The following is a 24284-nucleotide window of genomic DNA, read 5'->3' as shown; positions in this document are numbered from 1 at the left end:
GAACAACTTCACTGTCCTCTGTAATGGTGAACAACTTCACTGTCCTCTGTAATGGTGAATAACATCACTGTCCTCTGTAATGGTGAACAACGTCACTGTCCTCTGTAATGGTGAAAAACGTCACTGTGCTCTGTAATGGTGAACAACATCACTGTCCTCTGTAATGGTGAACAACATCACTGTCCTCTGTAATGGTGAACAACATCACTGTCCTCTGTAATGGTGAACAACATCACTGTCCTCTTTAATGGTGAACAACATCACTGTCCTCTGTAATGGTGAAAAACATCACTGTTCTCTGTAATGGTGAACAATGTCATTGTCCTCTGTAATGGTGAACAACATCACTGTCCTCTGTAATGGTGAACAACATCACTGTCCTTTGTAATGGTGAACAACATCACTGTCCTCTTTAATGGTGAACAACATCACTGTCCTCTGTAATGGTGAACAACATCACTGTCCTCTGTAATGGTGAACAACATCACTGTCCTCTGTAATGGTGAACAACATCACTGTCCTCTGTAATGGTGAACAACATCACTGTCCTCTGTAATGGTGAACAACATCACTGTCCTCTGTAATGGTGAAAAACATCACTGTCCTCTGTAATGGTGAACAACGTCACTGTCCTCTGTAATGGTGAACAACGTCACTGTCCTCTGTAATGGTGAACAACATCACTGTCCTCTGTAATGGTGAACAACATCACTGTCCTCTGTAATGGTGAACAACATCACTGTCCTCTGTAATGGTGAACAACGTCACTGTCCTCTTTAATGGTGAACAACATCACTGTCCTCTGTAATGGTGAAAAACATCACTGTTCTCTGTAATGGTGAACAATGTCATTGTCCTCTGTAATATCACTGTCCTCTGTAATGGTGAGCAACATCACTGTCCTCCTCAGATCCTCCTCTCCACCCTCTCCGAGTTGGGCATCTCCGGCGCGGCCCACGCTTGGATTGCGTCCTACCTGACAGGTCGCTCCTACCAGGTGGCGTGGCGAGAATCTGTCTCCTCGCCACGCGCTCTCACCACTGGTGTCCCCCAGGGCTCTGTTCTAGGCCCTCTCCTATTCTCGCTATACACCAAGTCACTTGGCTCTGTCATAACCTCACGTGGTCTCTCCTATCATTGCTATGCAGACGACACACAATTAATCTTCTCCTTTCCCCCTTCTGATGACCAGGTGGCGAATCGCATCTCTGCATGTCTGGCAGACATATCAGTGTGGATGACGGATCACCACCTCAAGCTGAACCTCGGCAAGACGGAGCTGCTCTTCCTCCCGGGGAAGGACTGCCCGTTCCATGATCTCGCCATCACGGTTGACAACTCCATTGTGTCCTCCTCCCAGAGCGCTAAGAACCTTGGCGTGATCCTGGACAACACCCTGTCGTTCTCAACTAACATCAAGGCGGTGGCCCGTTCCTGTAGGTTCATGCTCTACAACATCCGCAGAGTACGACCCTGCCTCACACAGGAAGCGGCGCAGGTCCTAATCCAGGCACTTGTCATCTCCCGTCTGGATTACTGCAACTCGCTGTTGGCTGGGCTCCCTGCCTGTGCCATTAAACCCCTACAACTCATCCAGAACGCCGCAGCCCGTCTGGTGTTCAACCTTCCCAAGTTCTCTCACGTCACCCCGCTCCTCCGCTCTCTCCACTGGCTTCCAGTTGAAGCTCGCATCCGCTACAAGACCATGGTGCTTGCCTACGGAGCTGTGAGGGGAACGGCACCGCAGTACCTCCAGGCTCTGATCAGGCCCTACACCCAAACAAGGGCACTGCGTTCATCCACCTCTGGCCTGCTCGCCTCCCTACCACTGAGGAAGTACAGTTCCCGATCAGCCCAGTCAAAACTGTTCGCTGCTCTGGCCCCCAATGGTGGAACAAACTCCCTCACGACGCCAGGACAGCGGAGTCAATCACCACCTTCCGGAGACACCTGAAACCCCACCTCTTTAAGGAATACCTAGGATAGGATAAAGTTATCCTTCTCACCCCCCCTTAAATGATTTAGATGCACTATTGTAAAGTGGCTGTTCCACTGGATGTCATAAGGTGAATTCACCAATTTGTAAGTCGCTCTGGATAAGAGCGTCTGCCAAATGACTTAAATGTAAATGTAATGTCCTCTGTAATGGTGAACAACATCACTGTCCTCTGTAATGGTGAACAACATCACTGTCCTCTGTAATGGTGAACAACATCACTGTCCTCTGTAATGGTGAACAACATCACTGTCCTCTGTAATGGTGAACAACATCACTGTCCTCTGTAATGGTGAACAACTTCACTGTCCTCTGTAATGGTGAACAACGTCACTGTTATATTCTCACTCAGTGACGTAATGTAATCAATCGCATTAAGTTTGGACTGGACTCTATTCCCACTCTATTCCCACTCTATTCCCACTCTATTTCCACTCTATTCCCACTCTATTCCCACTCTATTCCCACCCTATTCCCACTCTATTTCCACTCTATTCCCACTCTATTCCCACTCTATTTCCACTTTATTCCCACTTTAGTCCCACCCTATTCCCATCCTATTCCCACCCTATTCCCACTCTATTTCCACTCTATTCCCATTCTATTCCCACTCTATTCCCACTCTATTCCCACCCTATTCCCACCCTATTCCCACTCTATTCCCACTCTATTCCCACTCTATTCCCACTCTTTTCCCACTCTATTTCCACCCTATTCCCACTCTATTCCCACTCTATTTCCACTCTATTCCCACTCTATTCCCACTCTATTCCCACCCTATTCCCACTCTATTTCCACTCTATTCCCACTCTATTCCCACTCTATTTCCACTTTATTCCCACTTTAGTCCCACCCTATTCCCATCCTATTCCCACCCTATTCCCACTCTATTTCCACTCTATTCCCACTCTATTCCCACTCTATTCCCACTCTATTCCCACCCTATTCCCACCCTATTCCCACTCTATTCCCACTCTATTCCCACTCTTTTCCCACTCTATTTCCACCCTATTCCCACTCTATTCCCACTCTATTCCCACTCTATTCCCACCCTATTTCCACTCTATTCCCTCTCTATTCCCACTCTATTCCCACCCTATTCCCACTCTATTCCCACTATCTTCCCACTCTATTTCCACTCTAGTCCCACTCTATTCCCAACCTATTCCCACTCTATTCCCACTCTATTCCCACTATCTTCACCACTCTATTCCCACTCTATTTTTCCACTCTATTCCCACCCTATTCCCGTAGAGCTCCGAGACTATTGGGCGACGAAGAGGATGGCTGCTGTTTTATTCGCTCTTAACCAACCGTTTTATTTTGTTCGTTTTTCACATTGTCTGTTACTTATCTTGTACATAATGTTGCTGCTACTGTCATTTATGACCGAAAGAGCTTCTGGACATCAGAACTGAGATTACTCACCTTGAATTGGACTAAGAGTTGTTCATTATTGAGTCGGGCGAGAGGGATTTACTCCAGACACCCAAACAGGCCCTCATCACCATTATTTGCAGGAGAAAGAGATTTTGCGGAAGGAGATCGGGATGCTTTGTGACGAGTGGCTAATCTGCCTTTGCCATCTGCACTGTTAGCCAATGTACAATTGCTGGAAAATTAATGGGACGAACTAAAAGCACGTATATCCTACCAATGGGACATTAAAACCTGTAATATCTTATGTTTCACTGAGTCGTGGCTGAACAACGACATTAATAACATACAGCTGGCGGATTATATATATCGGCTGGATAGAACAGCTGTCTCTGGTAAAGACAAGGGGCATGAGTTTTGGAGGTCGAGGTTGTGGCAGAGGAACTGTATAGGCAGAAGAGAGTGTTCAGGGTTCACATTTTTGGACCCTGGGCGGTAGGAAATGGTGAAGTTGAATGTAGTAAACAAGATAGCCCACCGGGCCTGCCTGGAGTTAAGACGCTTGGCCGTACGGAGATATTCCACATTTTTATGGTCGTTCCAGACCAAGAATGGCTGTTCTGCTCCTTTCAGCCAGTGGCTCCACTCTTCCAGCGCCATCTTGACCGCCAGGAGTTCTCGTTTGCCTAGGCCATTGTTCCTCTCAGCAGGATTGAGATAATGGGACAGGAAGGAGCAGGGATGAAGCTTCTGGTCCTGGGCAGATCACTGAGACAGCATGGCCCCCACTCCAACATCAGAAGCAAATTACAAATCACAAACTTCAAATTGACGAGACGAGTCCGGATGGATGAGGATGGGTCCTCTTTTGAACTAATGCTTCAGGTCCACAAAGGCTTTTTCGACAGCTGGAGACCATGTGAACAGTACTTAGGGGGAGGTGAGTGCCGTCAGGATGCTGTAACCCCGAATGAAACGTCGGTAGAAGTTTGCAAAACCTAGGAAATGTTGCAACTGCACCCTAGACGTAGGTTGAGGTCAAACCATCACTGCTTTCACCTTTCCAGGATCCATCTGGACATTATCCTATTACCCAGAAAGGCGAATGTAGAGCAGTGGAACTCACACTTCTCGGCTTTCACAAATAATAGGCACCGAAGGACCTGCCTGACATGAAGAACATGTTCTTGGGCAGACCGAGAAAAAAACGGGATGTCATCAAGGTAGACGAACACAAACGGTTCAGCATGTCCCGGAGAACATTGTTTACCAAAGCCTGGAAGACAGCGGTGGCGTTGGTGAGTCCAAAAGGCATGTCCTGGTTCTCATAATGTCCACTGGCAGTGTTAAAGGCTGTCTTCCACTCATCCCCTTCGCATATCCGAACCAGGTGGTAGGCATTCCGAAGGTCCAGCTTGAGAAAAATGGTGGTCCCTTGGAGAGGTTCAAAAGCCAAGGAGAGGAGTGGTAGGGGGTAATGACTTTTAACAGTAATGTCATTCAGTCCCCGGTTGTCTATGCACGGATGCAGGATCTTGTCTTTCTCCACAAAGAAAAACCATGCGCCAGCAGGAGATGCAGACGGACAGACGACCCGTGTTGCCAGAGTTGCCTCTATGTACTCTTCCATAGCCTTGGTCTCCGGTCCGGATAAAGAATATAGCCGATCCCCGAGGTGGTGTGGTGCCTGAGAGAAGATCAATGGCATAATTAAAAGGACGGTGCGAGGAAAAGAAGTAGCACGTGCCTTACTGAGAACTTCAAGGAGGTCATGGTATTCAGTGGGAATGGCAGAAACATACAAAGCCTTGCTAACGCCCTGAGGACGTCTCGGGGACGGCTGTGCTGCTTGAATATAGTGGGAATGGCAGAAACATACAAAGCCTTGCTAACGCCCTGAGGACGTCTCGGGGACGGCTGTGCTGCTTGAATATAGTGGGAATGGCAGAAACATACAAAGCCTTGCTAACGCCCTGAGGACGTCTCGGGGACGGCTGTGCTGCTTGAATATAGTGGGAATGGCAGAAACATACAAAGCCTTGCTAACGCCCTGAGGACGTCTCGGGGACGGCTGTGCTGCTTGAATATAGTGGGAATGGCAGAAACATACAAAGCCTTGCTAACGCCCTGAGGACGTCTCAGGGACGGCTGTGCTGCTTGAATATAGTGGGAATGGCAGAAACATACAAAGCCTTGCTAACGCCCTGAGGACGTCTCGGGGACGGCTGTGCTGCTTGAATATAGTGGGAATGGCAAAAACATACAAAGCCTTGCTAACGCCCTGAGGACGTCTCGGGGACGGCTGTGCTGCTTGAATATAGTGGGAATGGCAGAAACATACAAAGCCTTGCTAACGCCCTGAGGACTTCTCGGGGATGGCTGTGCTGCTTGAATATAGTGGGAATGGCAGAAACATACAAAGCCTTGCTAATGCCCTGAGGACGTCTCAGGGACGGCTGTGCTGCTTGAATATAGTGGGAATGGCAGAAACATACAAAGCCTTGCTAACGCCCTGAGGACGTCTCGGGGACGGCTGTGCTGCTTGAATATAGTGGGAATGGCAGAAACATACAAAGCCTTGCTAACGCCCTGAGGACGTCTCGGGGACGGCTGTGCTGCTTTAAGAAAGTGGGAATGGCAAAAATGGGCTCCAACCCGGAGCTCGTGGTCCAGTCAATAACAGGCTTGTGTTTTTGGAGCCAGAATAGTCTCAGGACAACAGGAACTGTTGGGGAGATGCAATAAGGAGGAGATGTATGGTCTCACTGTGGTTACCTGAAGCCTGTACATGAACCGACACAGTACTGTGGTTGACTCCACCTATTGAGCGGCCGTCCAGTGCCCTGGCATCCATGGGAACCGAGAGAAGTAGAGTGGGAATACCAAGCTCAGAAGCAATAGTAGCATCCATAAAAATTTCATCAGCCCCAGAGTCAATGAGCACGAGGAGAGACTTAGATTGGTCTCGCCACAGCACAAGCACAAAGACAGGTGTGCGGGTGATGGGAATTAGGGAACTCCCAGTCTGGCTCACCAGAGTACTTGTACCCACCAGAGACCAGGGATTCCTTACAGGGCAGGTAGCTATATAATGTCCTGCCCCTCTACAGTACAGACAACAGTTAGAACTCAGCCTACGTGAGCATTCCCCATCCGATAACCGAGCTCTTCCCAATTGCATAGGCTCAGGAGTATCCAACTCGTTGATGATTCACAAGGGAACTGTCAGGACCCGGTTACGAACCTGGGTCTCCGGAGTGAGAAACAGTCACTTAACCAACTGAGCCACGAATAGTCAGCAGAACCCAGAAGATGAGGCAGACACAGCAGTACTTAAGACGGTGTATTTAATAAAGTAAAAAGGAGAAGTCCTTAAATACAAAAATGGCAAATCCAAAAGGTGGTAGGAATAGCACAAAAAAGCCTCAAGAGATACTCAAAAACAAAAACAGAATTCCACAAGAGCATCCACCGGAATCGACAAGAATACACAGAACACTAGGGCTGGGTGCTAACATACAAACACAGAGCACAGAACTGAGGGAAACTAAGGGTTTAAATACAATCAGGGAAAACGAGGCACAGGTGCAAATAATAATGGGGAACAAGGGAAAAAACATAAGGTCAAAAAGCACAATGGGGGCATCTAGTGACCAAAACCCGGAACAACCCTGGCCAAATCCTGACAGGAACACGGGTGGCTTTGGATCCTCTTGGGAAAAACTGCCTTCGGGAACTTCCGGGTTTCTTTAAAGGCGAGCGAGCCACTGCGGATGAACGAGTGTGACCTGCCCTCACTCATGCCTTCCCCTAAGCGTCCATCAATTCTGATGGTCAGGGCGCTAAGGGAGTTGAGGTCCACCGGCTCATCTTTGACCACCTCAGACAATCCGTGAAGAAAAGTATCCAATAGGGACTCCGGATACCAGGCACTCTCGGCGGCCAACATGCGAAACTCAACCGCGTAGTCTGCCACACTAAGGAGGTTTTGATGTAATTCAAGAAGTTTAATGGCCGCCTCTCTCCCGGATAACGGAGACTTGTATACCTTCCTCCCATGAAATCCTCCAGATTGCAGCAAATGGCGGATTGTTGCTTCCAAACTGCCGTAGTCCAGGAGAGCGCCCTTTCCGACATTAGCGTAATAATATACGCTATCTTAGATCGGTCTGAAGGAAACGGAGATGGCTGTAGCTCAAAAATAAGATAGCACTGAGAAAGAAAACCCATGCAGGTTCCAGGATCCCCAGAATATCGCTCCGGAAAGTGTAAGTGGAGTTCTAGGAGAGCCGGGGTAGGCTGTACAAACTCACCAGAAATAGGAAAAAAGTTACTGAGGGGTTGGGGTTTCTTAGAGGTGTCAGGCTGCCTCTGAGCTAACTCCCTGATTTTCTCCAATATACCCTTAAACCTTTGGTCATGGTGTTCTGTCAGGAAATGAAGCCCTTCCAAAAGGTCTAGCAGTAACTCTTCATGCCTCCCAATGGTGGCTCCCTGCAGGGAGACAGCGTGGAGGAGCTGGTCCCAGTCTGCTGGGTCTGTCATGGCCAGTTCGTACTATACTATAAGGGCACAGGGCGAGACCCAGATGCAGACATGGGAGGCAGATGGTTTGAGTCCTAGATGTTTATTAACAATCCAAAAGGGGTAGGCAAGAGAATGGTTGTGGATAGGCAAAATGTCAGTTCAGAGTTCCAGAGGTACAGAATGGTTCCAGAGGTACAGAATGGTCAGGCAGGCTCGAGGTCAGTGCAGGCAGAACGGTCAGGCAGGCTCGAGGTCAGGGCAGGTAGAATGGTCAGGCAGGCTCGAGGTCAGGGCAGGTAGAATGGCAGGCAGGCTCGAGGTCAGGGCAGGCAGAATGGTCAGGCAGGCTCGAGGTTAGGGCAGGCAGAATGGTCAGGCAGGCTCGAGGTCAGGGCAGGTAGAATGGCAGGAAGGCTCGAGGTCAGGGCAGGCAGAATGGCAGGCAGAATGGCAGGCAGAATGGCAGGCAGGCTCGAGGTCAGGTCAGGCAGAATTGTCAGACAGGCTTGAGGTCAGGGCAGGCAGAATGGTTAGACAGGCTTGAGGTCGGGGCAGGCAGAATGGCAGGCAGGCTCGAGGTCAGAGCAGGCAGAATGGTCAGGCAGGCTCGAGGTTAGGGCAGGCAGGTGGGAATGGAGTCCAGAAAAAACAGGCAAAGGTCAAAACCGGGAGGATGAGTAGGAGAGAATAGAAAAGCAGGGGCATGGGACAAAAACACGCTGGCTGACTTGAACATAGAAGACAAACTGACACAGAGAGATAGGAAACACAGAGATAAATACACTGGTACAGAGAGACAGGAAACACAGGGATAAATACACTGGCACAGAGAGACAGGAAACACAGGGATAAATACACTGGGACAGAGAGACAGGAAACACAGGGATAAATAGACAGGGGCAGAGAGACAGGAAACACAGGGATACATACACTGGCACAGAGAGACAGGAAACACAGGGATAAATACACTGGGACAGAGAGACAGGAAACACAGGGATAAATACACTGGTACAGAGAGACAGGAAACACAGGGATAAATACACTGGGGCAGAGACAGGAAACACAGGGATAAATAGACAGGGGCAGAGAGACAGGAAACACACGGATAAATACACTGAGACAGAGAGACAGGATACACAGGGATAAATACACTGGTACAGAGAGACAGGCAACACAGGGATAAATACACCGGAACAGAGAGACAGGATACACAGGGATAAATACACTGGGACAGAGAGACAGGAAACACAGGGATAAATAGACTGGTACAGAGAGACAGGAAACACAGGGAAAAATACACTGGGACAGAGAGACAGGAAACACAGGGATAAATTCACTGGGACAGAGAGACAGGAAACACAGGGATAAATAGACTGGGGCAGAGAGACAGGAAACACAGGGATAAATAGACTGGGGCAGAGAGACAGGAAACACAGAGATAAATAGACAAGGGCAGAGAGACAGGAAACACAGGGATAAATACACTGGGACAGAGAGACAGGATACACAGGGATAAATACACTGGTACAGAGAGACAGGAAACACAGGGATAAATACACCGGGACAGAGAGACAGGATACACAGGGATAAATACACTGGTACAGAGAGACAGGAAACACAGGGATAAATACACTGGTACAGAGAGACAGGAAACACAGGGATAAATACACTGGTACAGAGAGACAGGAAACACAGGGCTAAATACACTGGGACAGAGAGACCGGAAACACAGGGATAAATACACTGGGACAGAGAGACAGGAAACACAGGGATAAATACACTGGTACAGAGAGACAGGAATCACAGGGCTAAATACACTGGGACAGAGAGACAGGAAACACAGGGATAAATACACTGGGACAGAGAGACAGGAAACACAGGGATAAATACACTGGTACAGAGAGACAGGAATCACAGGGCTAAATACACTGGGACAGAGAGACAGGAAACACAGGGATAAATACACTGGGACAGAGAGACAGGAAACACAGGGATAAATACACTGGGACAGAGAGACAGGAAACACAGGGATAAATACACTGGGACAGAGAGACAGGAAACAGGGATAAATAGACTGGGGCAGAGAGACAGGAAACACAGGGATAAATAGACTGGGGCAGAGAGACAGGAAACACAGGGATAAATAGACTGGGGCAGAGAGACAGGAAACACACGGATAAATACACTGGGGCAGAGAGACAGGAAACACAGGGATAAATAGACAGGGGCAGAGAGACAGGAAACACAGGGATACATACACTGGCACAGAGAGACAGGAAACACAGGGATAAATACACTGGGACAGAGAGACAGGAAACACAGGGATAAATACACTGGTACAGAGAGACAGGAAACATAGGGATAAATACACTGGGGCAGAGAGACAGGAAACAGGGATAAATAGACTGGGGCAGAGAGACAGGAAACACAGGGCTAAATACACTGGGACAGAGAGACAGGAAACACAGGGATAAATACACTGGTACAGAGAGACAGGAAACACAGGGATAAATAGACTGGGGCAGAGAGACAGAAAACACAGGGATAAATACACCGGAACAGAGAGACAGGAAACACAGGGATAAATAGACTGGGGCAGAGAGACAGGAAACACAGGGATAAATACACTGGGACAGAGATACAGGAAACACAGGGATAAATACACTGGTACAGAGAGACAGGAAACACAGGGATAAATACACTGGTACACAGAGACAGAAAACACAGGGATAAATACACCGGGACAGAGATACAGGAAACACAGGGATAAATACACTGGGACAGAGAGACAGGAAACACAGGGATAAATCCACTGGTACACAGAGACAGAAAACACAGGGATAAATACACCGGGACAGAGATACAGGAAACACAGGGATAAATACACTGGTACAGAGAGACAGGAAACACAGGGATAAATACACTGGTACAGAGAGACAGGAAACACAGGGATAAATACACTGGGGAAAATATGACCTGGAGGGGGTGGAGACGATCACAAGGACAGGTGAAACCGATCAAGGTGTGACATTTACACACTTCTGAAACAGAGAAGGATGAAAAGGAGAACCTGGTGAAGGAGAGCACAGGGGTGTCAGGTAAATTCACAGGGGGCTCAATAATACCTTTGACCTTTCAGCATGGAGGTTCTCTCAGTTACTGTCTGTGTGCTTTCAGCATGGAGGTTCTCTCAGTTACTGTCTGTGTGCTTTCAGCATGGAGGTTCTCTCAGTTACTGTCTGTGTGCTTTCAGCATGGAGGTTCTCTCAGTTACTGTCTGTGTGCTTTCAGCATGGAGGTTCTCTCAGTTACTGTCTGTGTGCTTTCAGCATGGAGGTTCTCTCAGTTACTGTCTGTGTGCTTTCAGCATGGAGGTTCTCTCAGTTACTGTCTGTGTGCTTTCAGAATGGAGGTTCTCTCAGTTACTGTCTGTGTGTCGACCAACAATTGTTTGGGAAGCTGTGGATCTTTTTTGTACTCCAAACACTTCACTACTTGACAAACTTTGGATGGATTATTTAAATTGTCTGAAGAAGATTTCAGGTAGTGGTCTGCTTTCATTTTACGGATCATTGCCACACCCATATATTCAAAGACGTTTAAAAGCCATCCAATCATCTGCCAAACCAGTCCCTCTTGCTTTAGCCCACATAGCATTTTGTTCCCTTATGATTTTAGTAAGTTCCTTAGTAAACCAAGGCTTCTCTCTGTCCTTAATCCTGAATCCTTTTTTAGGGGCCTATTGCAAACCTCCTGGAATGTGTTGTGGAAGTAAGAAAAGGCGAGTTCAACATCAGGGATTCATTCCATTCTATTCCATTCAATACTAGATACATCATGTAAAAAACCTTGAATATCAAACCGTGTCCAGTTTCTTTTCCTAATAACACGTGGGGATTTCTTAGCAATATTACCATCTCTGACACAGTCAATAGCACAGTGATAATTTATGTCATTTACAAAAAATACCCGAAGCATTGCAACGATGAGGAGTATTGGTTAAGATCAAATCAATCAAAGAGGATTTCAGAGGAGACTTTATATTCAACCTCGTTACACTGTTGACAATCTGAGTGAGATTACAGGTATTGCACAGCATTTAAATCAAATCAAATCAAATGTATTTATATAGCCCTTCGTACATCAGCTGATATCTCAAAGTGCTGTACAGAAACCCAGCCTAAAACCCCAAACAGCAAGCAATGCAGGTGAGATGATCAGAGCTAGATGTTAACCAATCCTGATTCAGATCACCCATCAGGACAAACTCAGAGTTGACATTCTGTGATAACAATTTGAAAATACAATTCCAACAGTAGAGAGCAGAGAGCCAACAGTCGCATATGGAGGTCAATAACAACAAGATACAACACTATTTAAAGATGAGCCGAGGTTTAGGGCTAAAGACAGATATTCCTGCGGTTTAGTAACAGAGGTCAGAACGACCGCTGAGAACGTGTCTTTTACGTAAACAGCAACACCACCACCCTAAGATTTACCATCTGTACCAACACCACCACCCTTAGATTTACCATCTGTACCAACACCACCACCCTAAGATTTACCATCTGTACCAACACCACCACCCTTAGATTTACCATCTGTACCAACACCACCACCAGATTTACCATCTGTACCAACACCACCACCAGATTTACCATCTGTACCAACACCACCACCCTTAGATGTACCATCTGTACCAACACCACCACCAGATTTACAATCTGTACCAACACCACCACCCTTAGATTCACCATCTGTACCAACACCACCACCCTTAGATTTACCATCTGTACCAACACCACCACCCTTAGATTTACCATCTGTACCAACACCACCACCAGATTTACCATCTGTACCAACACCACCACCAGATTTACCATCTGTACCAACACCACCACCCTAAGATTTACCATCTGTACCAACACCACCACCAGATTTACCATCTGTACCAACACCACCACCAGATTTACCATCTGTACCAACACCACCACCAGATTTACCATCTGTACCAACACCACCACCCTAAGATTTACCATCTGTACCAACACCACCACCCTTAGATTTACCATCTGTACCAACACCACCACCCTAAGATTTACCATCTGTACCAACACCACCACCCTTAGATTTACCATCTGTACCAACACCACCACCCTAAGATTTACCATCTGTACCAACACCACCACCCTTAGATTTACCCTCTGTACCAACACCACCACCAGGTTTACCATCTGTACCAACACCACCACCCTTAGATTCACCATCTGTACCAACACCACCACCCTTAGATTTACCATCTGTACCAACACCACCACCAGATTTACCATCTGTACCAACACCACCACCCTTAGATTTACCATCTGTACCAACACCACCACCAGATTTACCATCTGTACCAACACCACCACCCTTAGATTTACCATCTGTACCAACACCACCACCAGATTTACCATCTGTACCAACACCACCACCCTAAGATTTACCATCTGTACCAACACCACCACCAGATTTACCATCTGTACCAACACCACCACCCTTAGATTTACCATCTGTACCAACACCACCACCAGATTTACCATCTGTACCAACACCACCACCCTAAGATTTACCATCTGTACCAACACCACCACCAGATTTACCATCTGTACCAACACCACCACCAGATTTACCATCTGTACCAACACCACCACCAGATGTACCATCTGTACCAACACCACCACCCTAAGATTTACCATCTGTACCAACACCACCACCCTTAGATTTACCATCTGTACCAACACCACCACCCTAAGATTTACCATCTGTACCAACACCACCACCCTTAGATTTACCATCTGTACCAACACCACCACCCTTAGATTTACCATCTGTACCAACACCACCACCCTAAGATTTACCATCTGTACCAACACCACCACCCTTAGATTTACCCTCTGTACCAACACCACCACCAGGTTTACCATCTGTACCAACACCACCACCCTTAGATTCACCATCTGTACCAACACCACCACCCTTAGATTTACCATCTGTACCAACACCACCACCCTTAGATTTACCATCTGTACCAACACCACCACCCTTAGATTTACCATCTGTACCAACACCACCACCCTTAGATTTACCATCTGTACCAACACCACCACCAGATTTACCATCTGTACCAACACCACCACCCTTAGATTTACCATCTGTACCAACACCACCACCCTTCGATTTACCATCTGTACCAACACCACCACCAGATTTACCATCTGTACCAACACCACCACCCTTATATTTACCATCTGTATCAACACCACCACTAGATTTACCATCTGTACCAACACCACCACCCTTAGATTTACCATCTGTACCAACACCACCACCAGATTTACCATCTGTACCAACACCACCACCCGTAGATTGACCATCTGTATCAACACCACCACCAGATTTACCATCTGTACCAACACCACCACCAGATTTACCATCTGTACCAACACCACCACCAGATTTACCATCTATACCAACACCACCACCCTTAGATTTACCATCTGTACCAACACCATCATCAGATTTACCATCTGTACCAACAGCACCACCAGATTTACCATCTGTACCAACACCACCACCCTTAGATTTACCATCTGTACCAACACCACCACCAGATTTACCATCTGTACCAACACCACCACCCTTAGATTGACCATCTGTATCAACACCACCACCAGATTTACCATCTGTACCAACACCACCACCCTTAGATTTACCATCTGTACCAACACCACCACCCTTGGATTTACCATCTGTACCAACACCACCACCAGATTTACCATCTGTACCAACACCACCACCCTTAGATTTACCATCTGTACCAACACCACCACCAGATTTACCATCTGTACCAACACCACCACCCTTAGAATTACCATCTGTACCAACACCACCACCAGATTTACCATCTGTACCAACACCACCACCCTTAGATTTACCATCTGTACCAACACCAACACCAGATTTACCATCTGTACCAACACCACCACCAGATTTACCATCTTTACCAACACCACCACCCTTAGATTCACCATCTGTACCAACACCACCACCCTTAGATTTATCATCTGTACCAAAAACATTCTTACCATTTATGACAATATTTTTTGTCTGTAATAGATTTTTTTTGAGCCAGGTTTCAGAAAACATAAATGCGTTGTTGGTACAGGGTTGGCTGTTTTTTCGATATATTAACAAAATTAAGCTTTGGCAGAAGACCTCTTACTTCTTATATGCAAAAACTTCAGGCCACTTTGACTACCTAATATATATACTATATATTTTTACCTTTATATTACAGTATATAGTATACTTTTTATAGACGCGTTATATAGTATATATTACAATACATGTAATACTGTTAATTTATTATGCTGTATATATATATATATATATATATATATATATATATATATATATATATATATATATATATGTATATATATATATATATATATACAGTGCCTTGCGAAAGTATTCGGCCCCCTTGAACTTTGCGACCTTTTGCCACATTTCAGGCTTCAAACATAAAGATATAAAACTGTATTTTTTGTGAAGAATCAACAACAAGTGGGACACAATCATGAAGTGGAACGACATTTATTGGATATTTCAAACTTTTTTAACAAATCAAAAACTGAAAGATTGGGCGTGCAAAATTATTCAGCCCCTTTACTTTCAGTGCAGCAAACTCTCTCCAGAAGTTCAGTGAGGATCTCTGAATGATCCAATGTTGACCTAAATGACTAATGATGATAAATACAATCCACCTGTGTGTAATCAAGTCTCCGTATAAATGCACCTTCACTGTGATAGTCTCAGAGGTCCGTTAAAAGCGCAGAGAGCATCATGAAGAACAAGGAACACACCAGGCAGGTCCGAGATACTGTTGTGAAGAAGTTTAAAGCCGGATTTGGATACAAAAAGATTTCCCAAGCTTTAAACATCTCAAGGAGCACTGTGCAAGTGATAATATTGAAATGGAAGGAGTATCAGACCACTGCAAATCTACCAAGACCTGGCCATCCCTCTAACCTTTCAGCTCATACAAGGAGAAGACTGATCAGAGATGCAGCCAAGAGGCCCATGATCACTCTGGATGAACTGCAGAGATCTACAGCGGAGGTGGGAGACTCTGTCCATAGACTCTGTCCATAGGACAACAATCAGTCGTATATTGCACAAATCTGGCCATTATGGAAGTGGCAAGAAGAAAGCCATTTTTTAAAGATATCCATAAAAAGTGTTGTTTAAAGTTTGCCACAAGCCACCTGGGAGACACACCAAACATGTGGAAGAAGGTGCTCTGGTCAGATGAAACCAAAATTGAACTTTTTGGCAACAATGCAAAACGTTATGTTTGGCGTAAAAGCAACACATCTCATCACAATGAACACACCATCCCCACTGTCAAACATGGTGGTGGCAGCATCATGGTTTGGGCCTGCTTTTCTTCAGCAGGGACAGGGAAGATGGTTAAAATTGATGGGAAGATGGATGGAGCCAAATACAGGACCATTCTGGAAGAAAACATGATGGAGTCTGCAAAAGACAGTGACTGGGACGGCGATTTGTCTTCCAACAAGACAATGATCCAAAACATAAAGCAAATTCTACAATGGAATGGTTCAAAAATAAACATATCCATGTGTTAGAATGGCCAAGTCAAAGTCCAGACCTGAATCCAATCGAGAATCTGTGGAAAGAACTGAAAACTGCTGTTCACAAATGCTCTCCATCCAACCTCACTGAGCTCGAGCTGTTTTGCAAGGAGGAATGGGAAACAATTTCAGTCTCTCGATGTGCAAAACTGATAGAGACATACCCCAAGCGACTTACAGCTGTAATCGCAGCAAAAGGTGGCGCTACAAAGTATTAACTTAAGGGGGGCTGAATAATTTTGCACGCCCAATTTTACAGTTTTATATCTTTATGTTTGAAGGTCGCAAAGTTCAAGGGGGCCGAATACTTTCGCAAGGCACTGTATATATCTATATATCTATATAGTATATATTAAGGTATATTTTATACTGTTAATTTATTATGCTGTATATATTAAGGTATATTTTATACTGTTAATTTATGACGCTGTATTTACAGTATTGTATAGTATATACAGTATATACAGGGTATATTATAGGATACTGTGTCTGTAACTCAATCGGACTTACTGGAGTGTTTTTAACAATAGCATTTTTGTTTTTACCAAGAATATATTTTCATTATTTAGTTTGGAAGAGATGATGAAGGTAACGACTGCTGTTTGTCTTCTCGTCTTCCTCCAGGAGCGGAGAACATTAAGAAGTACTGGTCTCGGTACTACCAGGGATCCCAGGGTGTGGTATTCGTATTGGACAGCGCTTCTTCAGACGAGGAGATGGAGTCGGCCCGTAACGAGCTCCACTCTGCCCTGCAGCACCCCCAGCTCTGCACCCTACCCTTCCTCATACTGGCCAACCACCAGGACAAACCTGCTGCACGCCCACCCAACCAGGTAGACGATTGGACTATTTGTCCAATGCACACAAACATCCAATGTAAGTGTGGATCATGATTTAACCCTTAGGAAAGACACACAGAGGTTGTAGCAGAGGGCAGCTTGACCATGGCACCCCTGGAGCAGTTTTAGGGATTCAGTGCCTTGCTCAAGGACATAACAGCAGGATCTGTTGATTTCTGTTAGTTTATAAGAAAATAATAAACTTTTCAAATACTTAAGATAGTCAAATATAGTTTATATAGATTTAAAATGAAAAGGCAACTAGTTTCTTTCTTTGATATTCAAATACAGGTCTCAGAAAACCAAATCAGGTTTGAAAGCGTTTTGAATACAACTCAGAACACTAAATCAGATTTGAAAGCGGTTTGAACACCACTCAGAAAACCAAATCAGATTTTAAGTTGTTTGAAAACAAACACACACACAAAAAAGAATGAACCAAAAACTGCAACAGTCAGTTGAATTAGTCTAAATATATGATCATTAGCACATGGTTGGGGGGGGTCTCTTAGATATGAATTTTAATATAGCGTATAGCGTATAATGAAATTACAGGAGGGATATGGAATCACCTTGACCACTTACACATATTTTCACAATGAGTGAGAGTACTATTGAAACACTCGACAACACGTTCTTGTGCGTGTGTATTAACTTAGTGATTATTACAATATACGATATTTGTTGTTTACTTTTTGGAAATGTCTTTGATAATGAGTTATTACGAGGAATAAGACATTTTAAATGTGTCTGTTCGTCTTGTGTTACCAAAGTATTATGGAACAATGTGCTCGGAAAATGTTGTTTTCCAAAAGTATTTACAGTTTCATTACACAATTAAAAGAACATTACACAAGAACAGTTTAACGTTAAGTGTCACTGAGACAGTAACAAAGTATGGCTGGTAAGTGTCGAAAGGAAACTTAATATCCACACAAACTGGCTAGGATGAAAATCATATTAGTTGGTATTCGGCGTATTCTCCCTTTAAAAGATGGTATAGTGTCTTCGTCTGATGAACAAACAGGATCAACTTTGTTTTGGCTAAGCATCCAATTTTCAAAATGTTTGCAAAATGTCTTTGAGGTATTTTCTGGTATCATAAAATGAATTGCAGCCTTCAACCTTGTTTAAGGAGTCATACAGTAGTTGAGCATCACAGTGTGCACTACCAAATTTCCAACATCTCATTCCAAAATCATGGGTGTAAATATGGAGTTGGTCCCCCCTTTGCTGCTATAACAGCCTCCACTCTTCTGGGAAGGCGTTCCACTAGATGTCGGAACATTGCTGCTGGGACTTGCTTCCATTCAGCCACAAGAGCATTAGTGAGGTCGAGCACTGATGATGTTGGACCAATTAGGCCTGGCTTGCAGTCGCAGACAGTGACACATGGACAGACATTGACACATTCAATTCCACATTGCACACTCTTGCCTGCATCTAGCTGATCTAGGGTGTAATCATTAGGCCAACAGTTGCAAATTAGAGTTTCCATTGGACAAATTCAGGTATGACTATTCCAGTTTTGTTCCTTTTTCAACGACACATCCCTGATTACATCAGTTCACTTTCATAGCAGCCACGTTATCCTTCCTGTATCTATGCGTTCTCCTCCTCTCACCTTTTCCCTTCACTTGTGGACTTCAATGCACAGCACATCAACTCTCTGTCAGGCGAAAAAACCTTTCCAAGCCAAACCCTATCATAACCGCTACACACAGCCTACATTGTTGTCACCAAATTAGCTAAAGTAACGTCGTAGTCAACGTACAGTTGAAGTCGAAAGTTTACATACACTTAGGTTGGAGTTATTGAAACACGTTTTTTCAACCACTCCACAAATGTCTTGTTAACAAATTATAGTTTTGGCAAGTCGATTAGGACATCTACTTTGTGCATAACACAAGTAATGTTTCCAACAATTGTTTACAGACATATTATTTCACTTATAATTGACTGTATCACAATTCCAGTGGGTCAGAAGTTTATATACATTAAGTTGACTGTGCCTTTAAACAGCTTGGAAAATTCCAGAAAATGATGTCATGACTTTAGAAGCTTCTGATAGGCTAACTGACATCATTTGAGTCAATTGGAGGTGTACCTGTGGATGTATTTCAAGGCCTACCATCAAACTCAGTGCCGCTTTGCTTGACATCATGGGAAAATCAAAATAAATCAGCCAAGACCTCTGCAAAATATTGTAGATCTCCACAAGTCTGGTTCATCCTTGGGAGCAATTTCCAAATACCTGAAGGTACCACGTTCATCTGTACAAACAATAGTGCTCAAGTATAAACACTATGGGACCACGCAGCCGTCCTACCGCTCAGGAAGGAGACGCGTTCTGTCTCCTAGAGATGAATGTACTTTGGTGTGAAAAGTGCAAATTAATCTGCAAGGAAGAAGCCACTGCTCCAAAACCACCATAAAAAAGCCAGACTACGGTTTGCAACTGCACATGGGGACAAAGATCGTGCCTTTTGGAGAGTCTCCTCTGGTCTGATGAAACAAAAATTGAACTGTTTGACCATAATGATCATCGTTATGTTTGGAGGAAAAAGGGGGAGGCTTGCAAGCTGAAGAACACCATCCCAACCATGAAGCACAGGGGTGGCAGCATCATGTTGTGGGGGTGCTTTGCTGCAGGAGGGACTGGTGCACTTCACAAAATAGATGGCTTCATAAGGATGGAAAATAATGTGGATATATTGAAGCAACATCTCAAGACATCAGTCAGGAAGTTAAAACTTGGTCGCAAATGGGTCTTCCAAATGGACAATGATCCCAAGCATACTTCCAAAGTTGTAGCAAAATGGCTTAAGGACAACAAAGTCAAGGTATTGGAGTGGCCATCACAATGCCCTGACCTGAATCCCATCGAAAATTTGTTGGCAGAACTGAAAAAACGTGTGCGAGCAAGGAGGCTACAAACCTGACTCAGTTACACCAGCTCTGTCATGAGGAATGGAACAAAATTCACCCAACTTATTGTGGGAAGCTTGTGGAAGGCTACCCGAAACGTTTGACCCAAGATAAACAATTTCAAGACAACGCTACTGTAACGGTTTTCGTCTGGTGAAAGAGAGTCGGACCAAAATGCAGCATGTAGATTGCGATCCATGTTTAATGAACAAACGTAAACACGAATCAATACAAATACTACAAAACAAAGAACGTAATGAACGTAACGAAAACCGAAACAGCCTATACTAGTGAAAACTAACACAGAGGCAGGAACAAGGACACTATGGACAATCACCCACGAAACAAAGAATATGGCTGCCTAAACAACGATAATCACCTGACTCTGATTGAGAACCGCCTCAGGCAGCCATAGACTAACGCTAGACATCCCACAAAACCCCAAGACAAAAACACACCACAATAACCCATGTCACACCCTGGCCTAACCGAATAAATGAAGAATAAACATAATATATTTCGACCAGGGCGTGACAGCGACCAAAAACTAATTGAGTGTATGTAAACTTCTGACCCACTGGGAATGTGATGAAAGAAATAAAAGCTGAAATAAATCACTCTCTCTACTATTATTCTGACATTTCACATTCTTAAAATAAAGTGGTGATCCTAACTGACAGACAGGATTTGTTTTATTACTAGGATTAAATGTCAGGAATTGTGGAAAAACTGAGTTTAAATGTATTTGAGTAAGGTGTATGTAAACTTCTGACGTCATCTGTAGCTAATAGAACTAACAGTTAGTAACGTTACAGTGTACAGTCAGCAAGCAGTTTAGCAGTCATGCCGGCATGCCCCAGTGGCAATACATTTGTAGAACCAAAAGCTTGTAAAGAACAAGAGGGCCAACACACTGTTGAAGCTTCCAAAACATTCAGAATATCTCTACCACACCTGCTGTCTCTGTAGAGTTGAAACAGCAGGTGTGGGACAAGGTAGCACGTCCGGTGAACAGGTCAGGGTTCCATAACGGCATGCAGAACAGTTGAAACTGGGGCAGCAGTATGGCTAGGTGGACTGGGGACAGCATAGAGTCATCAGGCCAGGTAGTCCTGAGGCATGGTCCTCTGAGAGAAAGAGAGAGTAAAAAAGAGAGAGAGAATTAGAGAGAGCATACTTAAATTCACACAGGACACCGGATAGGACAGGAGAAGTCCTCCAGATATAACAAACTGACCCTAGTCCCCCGACACATAAACTACTGCAGCATAAAAACTGGAGGCTGAAACAGCAGGGGTCGGGAGACACTGTGGCCCCGTCCGACGATACCCCCGGACAGGGCCAAACATGCTGGATATAACCCTATCACACCTAATTCAACCAGTCAACTATCACACCTAATTCAACTGGTCAACTATCACAACTAATTCAACCTGTCAACTATCAAACATGATTCAACCTGTCAACTATCACAACTAATTCAAAATTCAACCTGTCAACTATCACACCTGATTCAACCTGTCAACTATCACACCTGATTCAACCTGTCAACTATCACACCTGATTCAACCTGTCAACTATCACACCTGATTCAACCGGTCAACTATCACACCTGATTCAACCTGTCAACTATCAAAATCAATTCAAATCAAATTGTATTTGTCACATACACATGGTTAGCAGATGTTAATGCTTGTGCTTCTTGTTCCGACAATGCAGTAATAACCAACAAGTAATCTAACTAACAATTCCAAAACTAATTTCTTATACACAGTGTAAGGGGATAAAGAATATGTACATAAAGATGTGAATGAGTGATGGTGCAGAGCAGCATAGGCAAGATACAGTAGATGGTATCGAGTACAGTATATACATATGAGATGAGTATGTAAACAAAGTGGCATAGTTAAAGTGGCTAGTGATACATGTATTACATAAGGATGCAGTAGATGATAGAGTACAGTATATACGTATACATATGAGATGAATAATGTAGGGTATGTAAACATTATATTAGGTAGCATTGTTTAAAGTGGCTAGTGATATATTTTACATCATTTCCCATCAATTCCCATTATTGAAGTGGCTGGAGTTGAGTCAGTGTGTTGGCAGCAGCCACTCAATGTTAGTGGTGGCTGTTTAACAGTCTGATGGCCTTGAGATAGAAGCTGTTTTTCAGTCTCTCGGTCCCAGCTTTGATGCACCTGTACTGACCTCGCCTTCTGGATGATAGCGGGGTGAACAGGCAGTGGCTTGGGTGGGTGTTGTCCTTGATGATCTTTGTGGCCTTCCTGTAACATCGGGTGGTGTAGGTGTCCTGGAGGGCACGTAGTTTGCCCCCGGTGATACGTTGTGCAGACCTCACTACCCTCTGGAGAGCCTTACGGTTGTGGGCGGAACAGTTGCCGTACCAGGCGGTGATACAGCCCGCCAGGATGCTCTCGATTGTGCATCTGTAGAAGTTTGTGAGTGCTTTTGGTGACAAGCCGAATTTCTTCAGCCTCATGAGGTTGAAGAGGCGCTGCTGCGCCTTCTTCACGATGCTGTCTGTGTGAGTGGACCAATTCAGTTTGTCTGTGATGTGTATGCCGAGGAACTTAAAACTTACTACTCTCTCCACTACTGTTCCATCGATGTGGATAGGGGGTTGTTCCCTCTGCTGTTTCCTGAAGTCCACAATCATAGTTCCTTAGTTTTGTTGACGTTGAGTGTGAGGTTATTGTCCTGACACCACACTCCGTGGGCCCTCACCTCCTCCCTGTAGGCCGTCTCGTCGTTGTTGGTAATCAAGCCTACCACTGTTGTGTCGTCCGCAAACTTGATGATTGAGTTGGAGGCGTGCGTTGCCGCGCAGTTGTGGGTGAACAGGGAGTACAGGAGAGGGCTCAGAACGCACCCTTGTGGGGCCCCAGTGTTGAGGATCAGCGGGGTGGAGATGTTGTTGCCTACCCTCACACCTGATTCAACCTGTCAACTATCACACCTGATTCAACCTGTCAACTATCACAACTAATTCAAAATTCATCCTGTCAACTATCACACCTGATTCAACTGGTCATCTTATCATCTTATCATCAAGCCCTTGATTAGTTGAATATGTATTGTATTATGTATGCATACGTATTTTGCTGTAACTTTCTATCCAGAAAGAAATGGTTTCTTTTTCTTTTTTAATTTCAAACCTCTGACATCATGGCTGGAAGCTCTGGGAAGGCTCCTGCCCTGTGTACACACACCAGACTGAGAATAGAGAATAAACAGGAGGTGGAAGACATGAGGAACTATGTGACAGTGTAAGTGGTTTAGGTTGACCCCCCCCTATTTGACGGCTGGATCTATGAAAGGTAGAAGGGGCAGAACAAGGACATGTGTTCCCAACATGGGCTTCCTGAACCTCTGCCAAAACATCAGACAACTGAAACCAGCTCCTTGGACCCCAGAACACATCGTCCAACTCAAACCAGCTCCTTGGACTCCAGAACACATCGACCAACTCAAAGCAGCTTCTTGGACTCCAGAACACATCGACCAACTCAAACCAGCTCCCTGGACTCCAGAACACATCGACCAACTCAAACCAGCTCCTTGGACTCCAGAACACATCGACCAACTCAAACCAGCTCCTTGGACTCCAGAACACATCGACCAACTCAAACCAGCTCCTTGGACTCCAGAACACATCGACCAACTCAAACCAGCTCCTTGGACTCCAGAACACATCGACCAACTGAAACCAGCTCCTTGGACTCCAGAACACATCAACCAACTGAAACCAGCTCCTTGGACTCCAGAACACATCAACCAACTGAAACCAGCTCCTTGGACTCCAGAACACATCGACCAACTCAAACCAGCTCCTTGGAATCCAGAACACATCGACCAACTCAAACCAGCTCCTTGGACTCCAGAACACATCGA

The 24284-nt window shown here is 45.1% G+C and overlaps 1 protein-coding gene across 1 annotated transcript in view; it reads left to right on the top strand.

The window, feature by feature from the left end:
* arl15a (ADP-ribosylation factor-like 15a) overlaps window positions 1–24284 on the top strand; it is a 229144-nt gene that overhangs the window by 35899 nt on the left and 168961 nt on the right. Inside the window, exon 4 of the mRNA XM_064936336.1 lies at window positions 17224–17432. Coding sequence (XP_064792408.1) covers window positions 17224–17432 — 209 coding nt within the window. The remainder of the gene's footprint in view (window positions 1–17223; window positions 17433–24284) is intronic.

Source organism: Oncorhynchus masou, chromosome 25 (assembly GCF_036934945.1).
Source record: "Oncorhynchus masou masou isolate Uvic2021 chromosome 25, UVic_Omas_1.1, whole genome shotgun sequence".
Lineage (NCBI taxonomy): Eukaryota > Metazoa > Chordata > Actinopteri > Salmoniformes > Salmonidae > Oncorhynchus > Oncorhynchus masou.
This window is presented reverse-complemented; position numbering and strand designations above follow the sequence as displayed.